The sequence below is a fragment of the Engraulis encrasicolus genome, chromosome 10 (genome assembly GCF_034702125.1).
Source record: "Engraulis encrasicolus isolate BLACKSEA-1 chromosome 10, IST_EnEncr_1.0, whole genome shotgun sequence".
Lineage (NCBI taxonomy): Eukaryota > Metazoa > Chordata > Actinopteri > Clupeiformes > Engraulidae > Engraulis > Engraulis encrasicolus.
This window is the reverse complement of record NC_085866.1, coordinates 10,738,914-10,755,341: the sequence shown is the minus strand read 5'-3', so window position 1 is coordinate 10,755,341 and position 16,428 is coordinate 10,738,914. Positions and strand designations below refer to the sequence as shown.

At 47.5% G+C, this 16,428-nt stretch overlaps 1 protein-coding gene across 1 annotated transcript in view; it reads left to right on the top strand.

The window, feature by feature from the left end:
* The window catches only part of LOC134456608 (hematopoietic progenitor cell antigen CD34-like), a 35,760-nt gene that overhangs the window by 5,350 nt on the left and 13,982 nt on the right, over nt 1-16,428 (top strand). Inside the window, exons 2-4 of the mRNA XM_063208023.1 lie at nt 14,441-14,569; nt 15,420-15,724; nt 16,189-16,260. Of these exons, the coding sequence (XP_063064093.1) occupies nt 14,441-14,569; nt 15,420-15,724; nt 16,189-16,260 (506 nt within the window). The remainder of the gene's footprint in view (nt 1-14,440; nt 14,570-15,419; nt 15,725-16,188; nt 16,261-16,428) is intronic.

Below are 16,428 nucleotides of genomic sequence, written 5' to 3'. Positions count from 1 at the left end.
CACACACACACACACACACACACACACACACACACACAGACACACACAACGATGACGGCGATTGTGACTCTTCTTATCACAAAAAGCCTCATTGTTTGGCTCCTTTTTTTGTACGGATCATACATTTCCATCTTTGCTGAGCGAAAGTGGCTAGACCATTTTAGGGCCTCCCAGGGCTGGGTCACTGCACAGAACAGCCTGTTGTTTGTGCAGTTTCAATGCTCTCTGCTTAGGGTTGATCAATGTCATAGTGAATTTTGCTTGAGTGATATCATTAGGGCCCGCAAGGCAAAAGGCAGCTGATTCCAGCTCTCTTGTTTCTCAATTCTCTCTCTTCCTTCTGTGTTCTTTCATTTTTTTCTGTTCTGTCTTTCCATCTCTCTCTCTCTCTCTTTTTTGTATAAATGAGGTCCTTGTGCCTGTGTGTTGGAGCCGAAAGGCAAACACAAAACATGGGCGCCCTGGCGACGATAAGAAGCGCCAGACAAACTGATTTCTCGCTGACCATTCCTATCGGGCTATCATGTACAAACATGCGTGTTTCGGTCAGTTACTTGCTCAGTAAGGCCGTGCGTGTATGTGCGCTGAGGCACGCAATCCTGTTTAGGAGTGGTGTAGTAAACCTCATGACCCTGATGGCCAATGCCCAAGAACAGAAGGCGGAGTAGAGAGACTTGAGTAGCAGAGGGGATGGATAGTCACGTCTCTTCCTCGCGAGCAGCATGTGGGTCTGCTGTGTGGTGGGGAGTTTGTGTGTGTGTGTGTGTGTGTGTGTGTGTGTGTGTGTGTGTGCGTGCGTGCGTGCGTGCGTGCGTGCGTGTGTGCGTGCGTGCGTCCGTGCGTGTGTGTTTCTCTGTCATTCACGTCAGGTCAATGCTTGGTGTTTGTTTATTTAGAAAATAATTCCACACTACATACGTATATTTCAGTGGTCAGTCATCATGAGGTACCGGAAAGTGATTAGAACATTAGAACAGTGATTAGAACATTGGAACAGTGATTAGAGCATTGGAACAGTGATTAGAACTTATTACTAGTGGTAGAGTGGAGGACAGTTATGGTGACCTCATGTGTACTTCAATAGCTATGTTGATTAGCAGTTACTTTTGGGAATTGCACCATCACTTACTTCATCACTTAGCAGGCAATACGGTATGGTATGCAAGGATGAAATTCTTCCCCTCTTGCTACGGTACTAGCATGGTCACAACAACAAGATTCCGGAATATTTGGCAGGACAGGCCGGACAGCAGGGCGAGAGATGGAATGAAATTGGAGGGAAAGACGTCTAGGAAAGGTCAGGGTAATAAGGAGGAGAGAGAGGCGTGTATTTGTCATGAGACTCTGGTTAGGGTTTACGTAGTTGAGCTAATGCTTTTCCTCATGCCCCCCAACCCCCCCAAAAAGGATTTCTGTGAGCGCCGGCTGTGGCCCGATTCTGGCTCAGCCGTGGCCTGGCACTGGCTGCTGCGCTGGCTCCATCCCTCCCTCCCTCCGTAGCGGATCATATTGCTAATGGTTCCGTCGTCCACCACCACCACGGCCAGCTGCAGTGCAGCCAGCTAGCTAACGACAGGCAGCACGTGTTAGTTAGCTCGATGCGGTGCAGCTGTAAGCGTAAGTGGCCGCTGCCTGCGCTGTTCCTCCCTGGCTGGCTGCGCTTCAGCCATGACGCCACCCCCTGGCTATGCCAATAAGGAGGGCACGCCAGGCTGCAACTCTGAGCAGTGACGCCAGTGTAGTGTTTGGGTTAGCATGGAACAAGCCCTTCATGGCCTGTGAAAAGTTTTATGCTACTTCGTTAGTGCAATGCGTGTGCATGTGCATGTTGCATGTGTGTGTGTGTGTGTTGCTTGTGAATTTGTGTCCAGTAGCAAAGGAAAACACACACTGCTTGAGGCACTCCTTCGACTACCAGGCACACCTAACGTCCTGGGAAATGGTGATGATGATGTTGATGATGATGTTGATGTTGATGATGATGATGATGATGATGATGATGATGATGATGATGATGGTGGTGGTGGTGGTGGTGGTGGTAGTCTGGTGTGTGCGTGTGTGTGTGTGTGTGTGTGCGTGTGTGTGTGTCCTTACATGTGTGTGTGTGTCCATCCTTTCACAATGTTACTGTGCCAAGTGACAGTGAGGGTGTGGTGTGGTGTGACACGAATAGAGGACATTAAGTCACCAAACAAACTCCCTAACACTCCACAGCAGAGATGCCCTTGGCTTCTGGCCCGTAAGCAGAGAGTCAACCTTCATCATAGCACATTCTCCCTATCCCGATGGTGGGTGGGTGGCTGGGGGGCTTGCAGATCTCAATCTCAAACGGCACTGCAGTGCACTGCACTGATCCCCCGAAATCCTCTGCGTATTTAGTGGCTGTCTTGAGAAGTGGCCCTCTGTGTGAGGAAGGCTTTGAGTGGCATTTTGATGGCCTCGGCGAAAACAGCCGGCTCTTTCAGGGCAGCTGTTAGCCCACAAAAGCTTCATACTGAAACCATGGCGATGTGTGGGGGTGGGGTGGGGTGGGGTATGGTGGTGGGTTGAGTTCCTGTCCATATGTTCAAGTGTCATTACTCTCCCACTTTCTGTATGGTTTTTATGATATGGCGAACACAGAGGCCCTTGGGTCGAAAGACATCTGTGTGTGTGTGTGTGTGTGTGTGTGTGTGTGTGTGTGTGTGTGTGTGTGTGTGTGTGTGTGTGTGTGTGTGTGTGTGTGTGTGTGTGTGTGTGTGTGTGCGTGTGCGTGTGCGTGTGCGTGTGCGTGCGTGTGCGCATGCATGCGTGCATGCCTGCCTGTGTGTGTGTGTGTGTGTGTGTGTACGCCGTGGGTGTGTGTTAAAGTTGTTACAGAGACAGTTGAGGAGTCCAGGGTCCTATCTCTGGGCAGAGGGGGCAGATGTGCATTCGTTCTCCTCTGTACACAAAGAAGGGCTCTCTCTCTCTCTCTCTCTCTCTCTCTCTCTCTCTCTCTCTCTCTCTCTCCCTCTCTCTGTATCTCTCTCTCTCTCTGGCCAACACAAACAGGAGCTAAATATTGCCAACGCACTTCTCATGGCCCGGGCGGCTGCCTCACATTCCTCCTCTTCCATATCATGTTGGTAACCACCCTTCCCTCTCTTTCTCTCTCTCTCTCTCTCTCTCTCTCTCTCTCTCTCTCTCTGTCTCTCTCTTTCTCTCTCTCTCTCTGTTCCCCCTTTATCTTCCCTCATTTTCTTCTTTATACTGTCCCTCTCTCTTGCCACCCCTCTCTCTTGCCACCTTTCTCTCTCTCTCTCTCTCTCTCTCTCTCTCTCTCTCTCTCTCTCTCTCTCTCTCTCTCTCTCTCTCTCTCTCTCTCTCTCTCTCTCTCTTGAGACCCCCCCCCCTCTCTCTCTCTCTCTCTCCCTCTCTCTCTCTCTCTCTCTCTCTCTCTCTCCTCATGGGGTGTGTACAAGTAACTGTAACTATTGGCTGAATAAGAGAGTTAAGTCAGCACTGGGTGTTACCGGGTGTGTTGGGTCCATACCACCACTGGGAGTATTAGTCCGCTGTGGAGTCGCACACACTGGCGGATACTGTGTTAGTCAGTCTCAGCGATATATGAATTTCCCACAGGCGTATACCCTGTACATTTTACATCTATGATTTAGTTACATTTGTCAGAAGCCGGGTGTGGCCATAGATTGATGGGATGCATGTTTTGGGAGGAAATGTTCAACAGGACAGCAGCAAACAAGCAACAACTTCTCTAGAGAGAGAGAGATTTGCAAGAGTTACAGATTTTTGCACCCACAGAAAGCCACATACTGTGGGTATGTGGCAAGCATGCACATTCACACTGTCACACATACACACACACACGCGCGCGCGCGTGCGCAAACACGCGCACGCACACACACACACACACACACACACACACACACACACACACACACACACACACACACACACACACACACAGTCACACAGTCACACAAAGTCACAATTCGCCCACAAAACATTATGTAATTTGCGCTGATAAATCCTTTCTCTCCACAAACCCGCCCATGTAATGCACCTCAGAGGCTGCCTGCAGTGCAAATGGCATATCTTACTGTACTGTGTGGCTGTGCATTATCAGCAGAGCTCAGGGGAGTTATCTGAGACCGCCATAATGAGGCCTTCGGCAGCAACAATATTTACTTTTCTAAAAGGCCCTAATGAGCAACAGGCGTTTTAGCCTGCCCTGCTCAGCTCGACTGCTGCATGCACACAAATCCCCGCGTTCAATTATTGCTGTTCTGCTGCCTGCGCTTTTGTTCTTGACTCCCTTGGCATCCAGCAGCAATTTTACAGCAGTTGTAAGAGGTTTAATGACAAACAGAGAGAGAGAGAGAGAGAGAGAGAGAGAGAGAGAGAGAGAGAGAGAGAGAGAGAGCATGTGTCATTGTTTTACATCCATAGGTTTGTATTTTTCAAGGAAAACAAGGAACCTCAAAACGAAATGCGTCGTTGGCTACACAGAGTGGAAACTCGACAACATCAAAATTAAAGAGTTTACTGGAATTGGAAATTACTGGAGATCACTTGAAATTACACCCAGCCATCAACATGGCGTGAGCAAAAGCACTGCATCCAGTGTTGCCAGATGCGTTTGATCAAATCCCGCCCAAAAGGTTCTCAAAAACCGCCAAAATGCGATAAATTCCGCCCAAATTCGACAAATTACATTGACTTCTATGGGCCCAAAACTGCTGAAAAAAAAAAACGCCAAATGGCCAATTTTTCCCGGTTTTACCCGCAGACGCTCATCCCAAGTTGCCCAATTGAGTGGGCACCCGCCCAATCTGGCAACACTGACTGCATCACAGGTCTACAAGGTGCTTGGCAACGTTATGGTGTGTGCCAGGCTTCCAGCTCTGATATGTTGATATGATTCTCCTATCCAGAGGAGAAAAGACATGGTCACCCATTGCAGAGGTTGTAGGAACTATTAAGACCAAGAAACACCACGCCATGTTTTGAATTTTGGGCCTTGTTGCGCATTTTGCCCTGGGGAATAAATAGTCTTAAAAGTTCCCTGGCTGGGGCCCCACGTTCACTGTTGGAGTAATTGCCCTGGCTAATTAAAGTCCTGCAAGCAGCGTAATGGCAGGCAATTCTTTACAGTGTTATAATGCTTCTTAATTGAAAACATAAGACTACATCCTTTTTCCTGCCACTATCAGCAACCATACACTTACATACCTAATCATTGCACTCCGTTTAATAATAAAAACATGTTTTATGGTTGATCATAAGAGGGAAAAGTATAGGTTACAGGGAGATGCAATGAGACGTGGTATGTGCTCGATGGCCCTGGGTTTTGTTGTCTTTTAAACACTTCATTGTATGGGCAATATAATGAAAAAGGAAGAAACTATATGCAGAAAGGCATTAATGTTGAAGCATAATGCTTTGGATAATATCCATCAGCCGTCTGTGGCGGTAAAACATCCATGCTGCTGACAGATTACTGTCAGTTTTCAACAGTGAGTTTTCAAGGCAGTGTGTTAAAGAAAAAAAAAACATGGGATTGTCAAGTTTCAGGCTTCATTACCCAAGTAAGCATTGCAATCACCATTTATCACCCTTAAAGATTTGCTAAAGGTTATACTCTTTACAAACTAGAAAAGTAGTGCTAAAATAACATCTCCCTCAATACGTTTTATACACGTCACATCACTTTTTATTTTGTGGTAAGGAACATCCCAAATAGTCCCTCTTACAGCAGATGCACTAACCCATCGACGGGCCTACTCACTCTTTGCTGAAAGCACTCAACTACATCATAACAACATTGCTATGACAATTCAGAGAGTCTTGAGTAACTGATTAAGACTTAGTGATTACGATTTTGGTAATGACACGTTTTCTGTGCTAAGGTTCTTAATATGAGTGGGTTTGGGACCAAGAGGCTTTTAATTTGGTTAAACTGCACCCTTGTCTTGTTTACTTTGAAAATATCAAGGGTGTGGCTGGATTAATAAAGTCAACTGTCAACCTTGGGCCGATTAATAGAGTTAACCATCTCACTCGGGAAGATGAATAATATTATCATTGCTCGCCTCCGGTAGTGTATAGGTTCTTTGAGTGCTATGACTTCCACAGTGGAAAATGTGTTTTGGATTTTCCATGCGGCTGGAATGCTAATGAACTCCAGTTCCAAAAAACAGGCCGTGGCAAAGGCGATGGAGACACTTTTCGTTATCGACGTTTGTGTTGAAGTTTGTCTTCGTCCGGTGACAGGAAACCGATACCCTGGCTCAGAAATCACATTACCAGACCCCAAACCTCACACAAAGCGAAACAGCTGTCTTTAAACTGGGGTGGGGTCGGCAGCAGGGACGGCTGGGCCGGGGGTTAGCGAGGGGTTAGCGAACTCATCAGGCTCGCTCGCGGCAAAGGTATTCCACCCCTCCAAACATTCCACAGCTCTGGCACACCCAAGGGGTTTGGGGTCCGTGGGAGGAATTTCATACAACACAAAATGTCATTACTTGGAATCTGGGAGTGAAGGTAGGAAGGAGGTGTGGGGTGTGGGGTGTGGGTGTGGGTGGCTGAGCGGCTATCATACCAGAAAAAACAAGGGGTAAGTCCGAGAGTCATATAGACACATAGAAGTAGAGAAGGGGGAGAAGGAAGGAAGGGAGGTGTGTGTGTGTGTGTGTGTGTGTGTGTGTGTGTGTGTGTGTGTGTGTGTGTGTGTGTGTGTGTGTGTGTGTGTGTGTGTGTGTGTGTGTGTGTGTGTGTGTGTGTGTGTGTGTGTGTGCGTGCGTGCGTGTGTGCATGCGTGCGTGTTGGGATTGGGGTTGGGGTGCAGTGGGATGGGGAGCTCTGGCAGGTGACGATAGCCAAGGTGATCCCTCAGCGGCTTGGGTGGAGCGCTCATGAGGCCTCGCGTAAGGTTTAGGGGTCTAGCCTAAATCACCCGCTGACGTCATGAGGGCTGGAGAGAAATACGCAGATGATGATGAAGAGAAGGATGAAGAAATCCTCCCCAAGGAGATTCCCATCTGTCAGGAGTTGGAGACAGACAGACAGAGAGAGAGAGAGAGAGAGAGAGAGAGAGAGAGAGAGAGAGAGAGAGAGAGAGAGAGAGAGAGAGAGAGGGAGAGCACACACAGGAGACAGAGAAAACCCCTCCCTACTTGTGAGGCCAGAGTCTAATGTGTTTTGTCTTTCTTTTTTTCTTCTTCTCCCCAAGCACCGTAACACAGAGGGTAATTACAAGGGCAGACTGTAAACCTCTCGTCATCCCTTGCTCTGTAGCTTGGCCTTCGCTCCACTGGTCCTGTTTGTTTTAGTTTGCCTAGTCCCATCCAGTGTTGCCAGATTGTGCAGTTTCCCACCTAATTGGGCTGCTTAGGATCACCATGTAACACGTAAAAAAAGGCACAAATGGGCTTTTTCCTGCAGATTTTTTTAGCTATAGAAACTAGTTTTGTTCAAATGAGGAGGGATTTAGTGCTTCCAGGTGAGTTTTGAGCATTTTTGGGGAGAAAAGATCAGACACATCTGGCAGCACTGGTTCCAGCTCCAGCCAGGGCCCTCTCCACTCCCTCTCACTGGACTGTGAAGAAAAGTGGAAAGTGGAAGACTCAAGAAGTGCTTATTGTAAATATGCCATTATAGCAAATAATACAGAGTGTCTGAAATAGTAGTTTCCTTGTGCTCGACTTTACTATGTATGCATTGCACAGACATTTCCCTTCTCCCTGGTCTTTGCCGTAGGAGTTTTGTCAGATCCAACCAGTGAGCTGTGTGAGAAAGTGGAAAGAGGCGATTTGCCTTACTGGGGCCGATGGGGGAGGCAACCACTATTCTGACATACTGCTATTTTGACATTCAACATACCGTAGGTTTAGGGTCAGGGTTCGGGTTTGGGTTAGGGTTAGGGTTAGGGTAATTGTATGCACTCTCCCTAAACTGATATAAGCTGAGCAACGTGGCACAAACCACAGAAATGGCATATCTATCTCGCGCCGGTATTCAGACAATAGACACCAATGTCGGTGTAGCAGCATGTCTAGGGTTGCCACCTGTCCCTTGAAATACAGAATCGTCCCTTATTTAGAAGTTAAGTCCCTTACTTTTTCCTCATTTTTCCTTAAAGTTCCTCATTTTCATGAATAGCTGAAATGGGCCACAATTTGCTTAAAATGCAGGAAATTACATCTAAAAAATGCAGGTGTCCCTTATTTTCATTGCTGAAAGGTGGCAACCAGGCATGTCTGAATAGCTAGCGCCATGTAACCGGGACGCTGTGTGTGTGTGGGTGTCAGGTCCACTTTGTCAGGCGATAGAAGGAAGGAAGGAAGGAAGGAAGGAAGAGCACAGACCGCACAAGGGGGGAGTGAGTCGGGTTGGGTTGGGTTGGGGTGTTAGGAAACGAGACACTAGCACCACCCGCATGAAACACGTACGCCCCTGCGGAGACCACGCTCTGTGGAGTGCTGTTAATCCCAGTAAGCCGTAGCGGCTGCGGTCCTAGCGGCGCTTTGGCCTCGTCTTATCAAGATGGGACTGGATTGCCAGAGAGATATCGGACTGCAAACGCTGACACCTCACTCCAGTAGCAAGGTTGGGGTGTAGAGTGGCGTGGTGTGGTGTGATGCTGTGGTGTAGTGTGGTGTGCTTTGGCGTGGTGTGATGATGTGTGTTGTGTGGTATGCTTGTGGTGGCGTGGCGTGGCGTGGTGTGATGATGTGTGTTGTGTGGTATGCTTGTGGTGGTGTGGTGCGGTGGTGCAGTGTGGTGTGTTTGTGGTGGTGTGGTGCGGTGCAGTGTGGTGTGTTTGTGGTGCTGTGGTGCGGTGCAGTGTGGTGTGTTTGTGGTGGTGTGGTGCGGTGTGGTGTGGTGTGTTTGTGGTGGCGTGGTGTGTTTGTGGTGCTGTGGTGTGGTGTGTTGTGGTGTGTGCTTGTGGTGGTGTGGTCTGGTGCGCTTACCGCCCACATCCTCCTGGTCTTCAGACTCACAGCCACCAATATGTTGTAAACAGTTGTCTGCTAATGGGGGGTTTGTGGTCGGCACGGGCCCAGGAAGTGGAACTCAGCCTAATCCCTAAAGAAACGAATTACTGTTGGGTTGGCACTGGATCCCCATTGGAGCAAGGGATATGGGGTGTCTGTGTGGGCTGTTTCTACAACAGTCATTCTATTCCCAGGAAAGCATTGGGTGCTGCAAACATGAAGGTGCCAAACCGGCGTCTGATGGTATCTGCCATGCTTGATTCCCCTTGTGCTTTCCTGAAGGCCTGAGAACAGGCAACGTGGTTTTTGTCAGGCTTCTTTCTGCGCAGCCTTGTCTGCTTCTGAGCCACGAGTGCAACACGATAGCCGACCGCGCCCGGGCCCAAACTGTGCCGAGTCCAACCTTCGTATCATTGGTGGTGTCATCTGGGCATGCAGACGCTGTCACATTCCAACAGCACTGGCTCACACCCCACCCCCTTTGCCAATGTGTAGGCCCCACTTCCTATCTTCCATCCACCCCTCCATTTCCCATGGCTGCCAGAGTAGCGTGGTACCACATGCTGTGACAGCGTCTAGAAAAACAAACAGCCTACATCAGCTCACTCACTCGGAGGGAGAGAGAGAGAGAGAGAGAGAGAGTCTGGTCGCCACATTTCATGCTTGTCCATAACAGAGTGTTTAGGAGAACAATACGCTAATCTGTTCCGCGGCCGCGATGACGTCATGTGTCAGGGGCCTGGAATTTTGGAACTCCGCTTTGGGGACGGACGGAGTAACCTGAAGGACAGGGGGGTGGGGGGGGGGGGGGGGGTGCAGATGGGAGTGGGATGAGTTGGTTCAGGGAGTTCCTAGGGTCTCTTTGCACTTGAAATAATGGTAACACTTTATTTTAGGGACACATCTATAAGCACTAATACATACAATGTTAATGCTTGCATCAAGTCATTTGTAAGGCATGCACTAAGAAAACATTAAGGCCTACTAGGTACTTACTACGGTTAAATTGGTAATAAATCCCTCATAATACATGAACAAGACATTTGCGAATACATGTCTAACAAATGTTTGATTTTGCTTTGTACATGCCTTACAAGTTACTTACACAGGCACATTGTATATATTAGTGCTAATAATAGATGTATCACTAAAATAAAGTGTTACCGAAATAATTTAAAGGGTAGTAGTACCGACTCCTAAATCCCTATACTGTTTTGGTGCTGTAAAGTGGACAAAAGAAGGAAAAACTAGCTCTCCTGCTAAAGAGGCTAAGGTCCATTTGTGTATGACTTCTTTCTGTATTCAGTACACTTCATACTGGAAAAGGCATTGCAAAAAATACATATCCCTCAGTGTCTGATGTTCTAGTTAAAGCAGAGTGGCTAAGAATCAAACATTAAGGATATACTTTCAGGAGACAAGCCTGTGTGCGTTTGCATGTCGTGTGCGTGTGCGTGTGTGTGTGCCTGCGCAAGTGAATACGTATGTATTTGTACTACATGAGAAGCAGAGCGGGGAGGATGTCAGGCCTGGGACTGAAGCGAAACCAAATGTGGGCCTTGGCATGAGTTCAGTCCACTCCGACACACACACACACACACACACACACACACACACACACACACACACACACACACACACACACGCACACACATGCGCACACACACACACGCGCACGCACGCACGCGCACACACACACACACACACACACACACACACACACACACACACACACACACACACACACACACACACACACACACACACACACACACATTGCATACGTGAAGCCATGATAACAGACCCACCGACCTCCATAGCCACCCACCCCACCCCGCCCCCAAACCCGCTGCATTCACTGGCCCAGTGTCAGCACGACTACATCCACACGCCAAAGTCACGGAGTGGGGGCCTCAAACATCTGCTATAGTAACCCCGTTTGCTATGGCAACGGAGGCTGTAAAAATGAACTAATCGCATGTCTAAAGTGTCCATCCTCCAAAACTACGTCAGACAGGGCCGAGGCAAAAACGGTGCTTTCCTCTGTGCATGCGTGTGTGTGCAGGTTAGGGAGGATTTTATGTTTGAAAGAACGAGAGTAGCAGCAGGCTACACGTTACAGTCTCACAAGACTCCAAGAGTGTTGGCCTCAAAATCCAGTTTGCAAACTGTATGCCAGTAAACTTCTATTGTGTGTTCATAACATATTTTTCAAATACATGCCGATTGTGGTCGGCATCTAGCGTGACATAAAACCTGTGGTAATCGTGCTAATTTGAACCTAATTCTCACATCCCTTAATCAAAGAGAGCCACTACTGTAAAAACATGGAAAGTGACCTGCTGCTCTCCAGGGTCCATGACATTTTGCCAGACAAGGATCATGCATCAGTCGGCTCTGCAGCAATAAGTGAGGAGACTGCAGCCAGTGTTGCCAGATTGGGCTGTTTTCCCGCCCAATTGGGCTGCTTAGGATGGCCGTGTGCGGGTAAAAATGGCATTTAGCATAAAAAGAAAAAGATTTTGTGCTTCTAGGTGGGTTTTGAGCATTTTTTGGGCTGGAAATCGTCAGCCTCATCTGGCAACCCTGACCGCAGCCCGGTCGGGAGCTGTCACCACCAGCATGCCTCCAGCCTCCCTCCCACACGATGAATGATGACTACTTTGACCACACTAGTTAGGGGGGCGGCTTAGTCATAACGGGGAAGTGGGACAACCATTACGTTTGTCTATGTGTGTGTGTGCGCACGTGTGTGCATGCGTGTGTTTGTGTGTGTGTGTGTGTATGCGTGTGCATGTGCGTGTGTGTGTACACGTGTGTGGAGGAGGAGTATTTCAGTGAGAGACCTGTGGATTGGAGCAGTTGACTTGGTTGTTTATGAGTTCATGACTTACCATTGATTGTTCGAATGAGTGTGATTCGTAGCCCACTGAGACCTGTGTGTTTTTGGACCAGCTCAGGCTTTGTTGCACCAATAAATATTTTTTCTTATGTTATTGAAAACATTTTCTGTGCCCTGGCCAGGAAGATCAAGCATGGGGTTCTAAACCCCTTTTATACCCAGTCAGTCAGACCAATTAAGCTGTAAGGTATGACTTACCGTACCGGCTTGGCACGCCTCACAGAAATCATTTTAAATGGTCAAAATATTTCACTGACCAGAGCGCAGCGCCATTCCTCTAAGTAGGCCTAAGTGAAGACAAAGGGTTATGCAGTAATACAATGATAATACCATGGCTTCCTGATAATACATTCAATACTTCAGTTGGACATTACTGTAATACTGGTGTTTGTTGTTTCTTCCTTTGTCTGAGACTAAAACTCTGTCAGGGCGTAGCAGTGGCGTACTTGTGAATAGGGTTGGTTTCTCCATCTGTGTGTGTGGTGGCATAACAGTGGATGGGTCATTTGAGAGACAGAGAGAGAGAGAGAGAGAGAGAGAGAGAGAGAGAGAGAGAGAGCTTTAGCCCATCTCCTCTCTGTGTTACTGGCTGTGTCTGGTAGGTGAGGTGAGAGAGGCAGGACAGCGGCAAGAGAGAGAGAGAGAGAGAGAGAAATAGAGAGAGAGAGAGAGAGAGAGAGAGAGAGAGAGAGAGAGAGACCAGCGGTCCAGTCTGAGCTCTCCAAGGCATCTCATCTCTGGTGTGGCGTTGACTCTTCGGACCTCCCTGACGGCTGAATTGTTGAGTGTGGGTGCGAACGACGGGCAGTTCTGACTCACACTTGGCTTCCCTGAGCACACACACACACACACGCACACCGCACGCAGCTGCTCGGGCCTAGCATGGGGGGAGCAGCCCAGCCAGCAGGTGGTTTCAGGCCGCTTAATCTGACGGTTTGCTGTCGCTTTGGTGGGTGGGAATTGTGGTGTTAACATGAAGAGAAGTGTGAAGGCTGACTGCATAACCATTTAAGCAGACAAATACAAAGAGTGCTAGGGAGAAATGTTTTGTAATGCTTGCTTATACTGCAACAATGGATAGTCTTTCCTGATCTTGAAGAGATAGATTTTACAGACCATGTAGTTAATGGAATACTACAACTTTTACTGAACAACCAAAACAAATTAGCTGTGGCACTCTTAAGCACTCTGTCTGCCATACAGTCAGGTTTCTGTGAGGTAATTTAATTACACAGAAGTAAAACAAAAAATGAATGTTTCTTTATTTAGGAAGTAGATGTCGCCCGCTGGGGAAGCCATTGTGACTAAGGTTAATGGGAGGTCATAGACCCTATTGTTTAGTGCGTATCTGCTATTGTAGAGAGTGTTACCTGACCGATCAAGTTAATTGCCCCTGGCTTGCCTGAGCAAACAGTCCCAAATTAAGGCATGCTGTGGCGAGGTGAGCGGTTGGGAGGCAGAAAGGGGGCAGGCTGTCTCTGTTTGACCCTTAACCCACGCCACCCACAAGGCAGCCTGCTGCAGCATAGCACGGGGGCTTTAATTGGCCCACGGTATTTCTCCAGAGAGAGATTCTTCTTCCCAAGGCAGCTGAGCTAAGCTAAAGGGACAAGTCGTTTCACCACAGCCACCATGCACCAAGGTTGATGGAGAGTGCCAACAGGAGAGTTTTGCTATGAACTCACAAAAGCATTAAACAATACTCTGCAAAGAACAGTACTGTTCTCAACAACGATTCAGGCTACATTCAGTTTTTGATGTGATCATGATCTGGATATCTAAGTTAAAAGTTTCATTCCAGCCTTTGTAAGATAAGTACGCCTTTACACATAATTCCATACAGCGATGGGCAAAATGGATTCCTTAGTTACAATGCAGGGCCACATGTTCCAAATGGCTTGGTTTTACCTGCCCAATTCAGCCAGGTAATTGGCTGGTTGAATGATCACCGGCTTGAACTAGACAGGCAAAACAAGGTAGGCCTAAATTGGAATGTGTGTTCTACTGTAACTAGTAGGCTAATGAACAGTGTTGCCAGATGTGTCTGACCAAATCCCGCCCAAAAGCTTCTGAAAAACACCCAAAATGCGCTAAATTCCGTCCAAATTCAACAAATTAGGCCTACATTGACTTCTATGGGCCCAAAACGGCTGGAAAAAACCCCAAACGGCCAATTTTCCCGATTTTTACCCGCAGACGCTTATCCAAAGTAGCCCAATCTGGCAACACTGCTAATGAATCCATATTCCCATCACTATACAGTAATTATTACACAACTTCTCAACAGGAAGTTGTATTCCATTAAGGGGTCTATCATGTATTCCCAGCAGTGTTCTAAATTAACACCAGCCAACCAGCCAAGTGCAGGACAAATTTCATTTTGGCCAATTTCAAGACCAACTAACTGTAACTAGCCACTTTGGCCTATTAGTGAGTGTGTGTTTGTTCAGCTTGTTATAAGATCTATGTCTTACTAGCCATTTTGGCTGCAGATGAGAGGTGTTCATTTAGACCCCTGCTTCCCAGTATAGTAAATGTGTATGCCTTGTTGCTGTTCCAGGTGTGCTTTGTCAGGATGATGACCCTGCAGCAACTGATGCGCCTGCAAGGGGGGATGACGTTGTCACCGACGCGCCCGACAGTGACCCCCAGACTCCGATTGAAATCTCCCCACCTACAGACCTCCCAGGTAAGGACTCTCTCTCTCTTTCTCTCTCTCTCTCTCTCTCTCTCTCTCTCTCTCTCTCTCTCTCTCTCTCTCTCTCTCTCTTTCAGTTGTTTGTGTGACGAATGTCAACGAGCATCAGAGCTTGGTGTTCACCAGAATAGACTGAGTGGTGATTCCTTAGGGAATGTTAGCTGTTGATATAGTGTCATGTGTAGACAAGCATTGGACACAGCTACCTCATTATTGAAACCAGCTGTTGACATATATACAATACATTGGAATCAGGGCTTGAAATGAACTTTTTCACTCACCGGCCACGGTGACTAGTGTTTTTCCCGAGTCACTAGCCATTCAGCTATTCTACTAGCCACAAATTTGACATATATATTCTTTCATGACACTGTACATCTAACTTCAGAAGATGAGTTGTTAAAGCAAGAAGATGAGTGCATGGCTTTCTACTGTACATGGAAATAAATCAAACAAATAGAAACAGAGTAACAGAGTTTTTTTCTTCAACTTAAATACAAACAATTGATACAGAAGGGGTAACATAGATGAGACATTTGGCTAGTGACACTGAAATTGTTACTAGCCACAGCTAGTTGTTTTACAAGCATTTGGCCGGTTGGCAGGTGCCAGTGTCAAGCCCTGATTGGAATACAGTAATTCTTTGTAGTTACACTATAAGCAACCAGAACAAATGGTGATGGTTGTATATATCTGGCTTTGCTGTTGTTGCACAGAACCGATTGAGATACAATCTAACCACGCTGAGCCGATAGCGAGATTGCACAAATAATCGCAATTCTCATTTCAATAATAACCTGCTCTCCCCCCATCCCCCCTTTCCCACCTTCCTATGGCACAGCTGGTGACGCCGGTGACGCTGCTGACACGTCGGCCACGGCTGCCCCTGACTCTACTGGAGCCGTCGACCAACCAGCAGACACGGACGCAACAGCCGCGCCAGACGCCGCTCCCGATGCCGGTGCTGACACCGGTGCTACCGCCGCTCCCGCAGGGGACGCAGACCAGGCCACCCAGGAGGCACCAGCAGCCACACCGGACAACCGCGAATTTATTGTCAACAGCCAAATCAACATGATCTTCCCAGATCTTATCGTCACAGATGCACCAGTTGTGGTGGAGGAGAAGACAGAAGACCCTGAGCCGGTGAGAATCATATTGTTTCATATTGTAATGTAAATGTTTTTATAATGGTGGTATAACAGTTTTGATTGAATGGTTGGTCAATGCCATTTTGGTAACAACTACAGCTTATACTGTCTTATACTACATGGTAACACTTTATTTTAGCGTTACATCTATTAGTGCTAACGCACACAATGTTAATGCCTGCATAAGTAACTAAGCAATAGCTATGGCCTAGGTCCTTATAAGGTTAAATTGGTAATAAATCCCTTATTGTGCATGAGCAAGACATTTGCGAATACATGCCTAACAGATGTTTGATTTTGCTTTGTAGCTTTACACATTACTTGTACAATCACATTGTATGTATTAGTGCTAATAGATGTAACACTAAAATAAAGTGTTACCTATACTGTGTCTTCATCCAATAGACTTAATGCTCAAATACATACGAATGACCATGTGATCTTGATTGTCTCATGCAGATATCCGTCAAGTGTGTGAGCCAGCATGCAGATCCCATCCTGAAGGTGGAGTTGGCATCGGCGCCTGACTGCGTGAGTACCAGAATTCCTGATTTGAGAAGCTAAATTCCCATAGCCAGGCTGTGCCCTCCTAGTGACGCAACACCTTCAGCGTTGCCTCTAGTCAGGCCAAGAACAATACAAACACGATTCTGAGCTCCCGGGAAAAAAACGGGAACTCCTCCCACTTTGTCAGGAAGC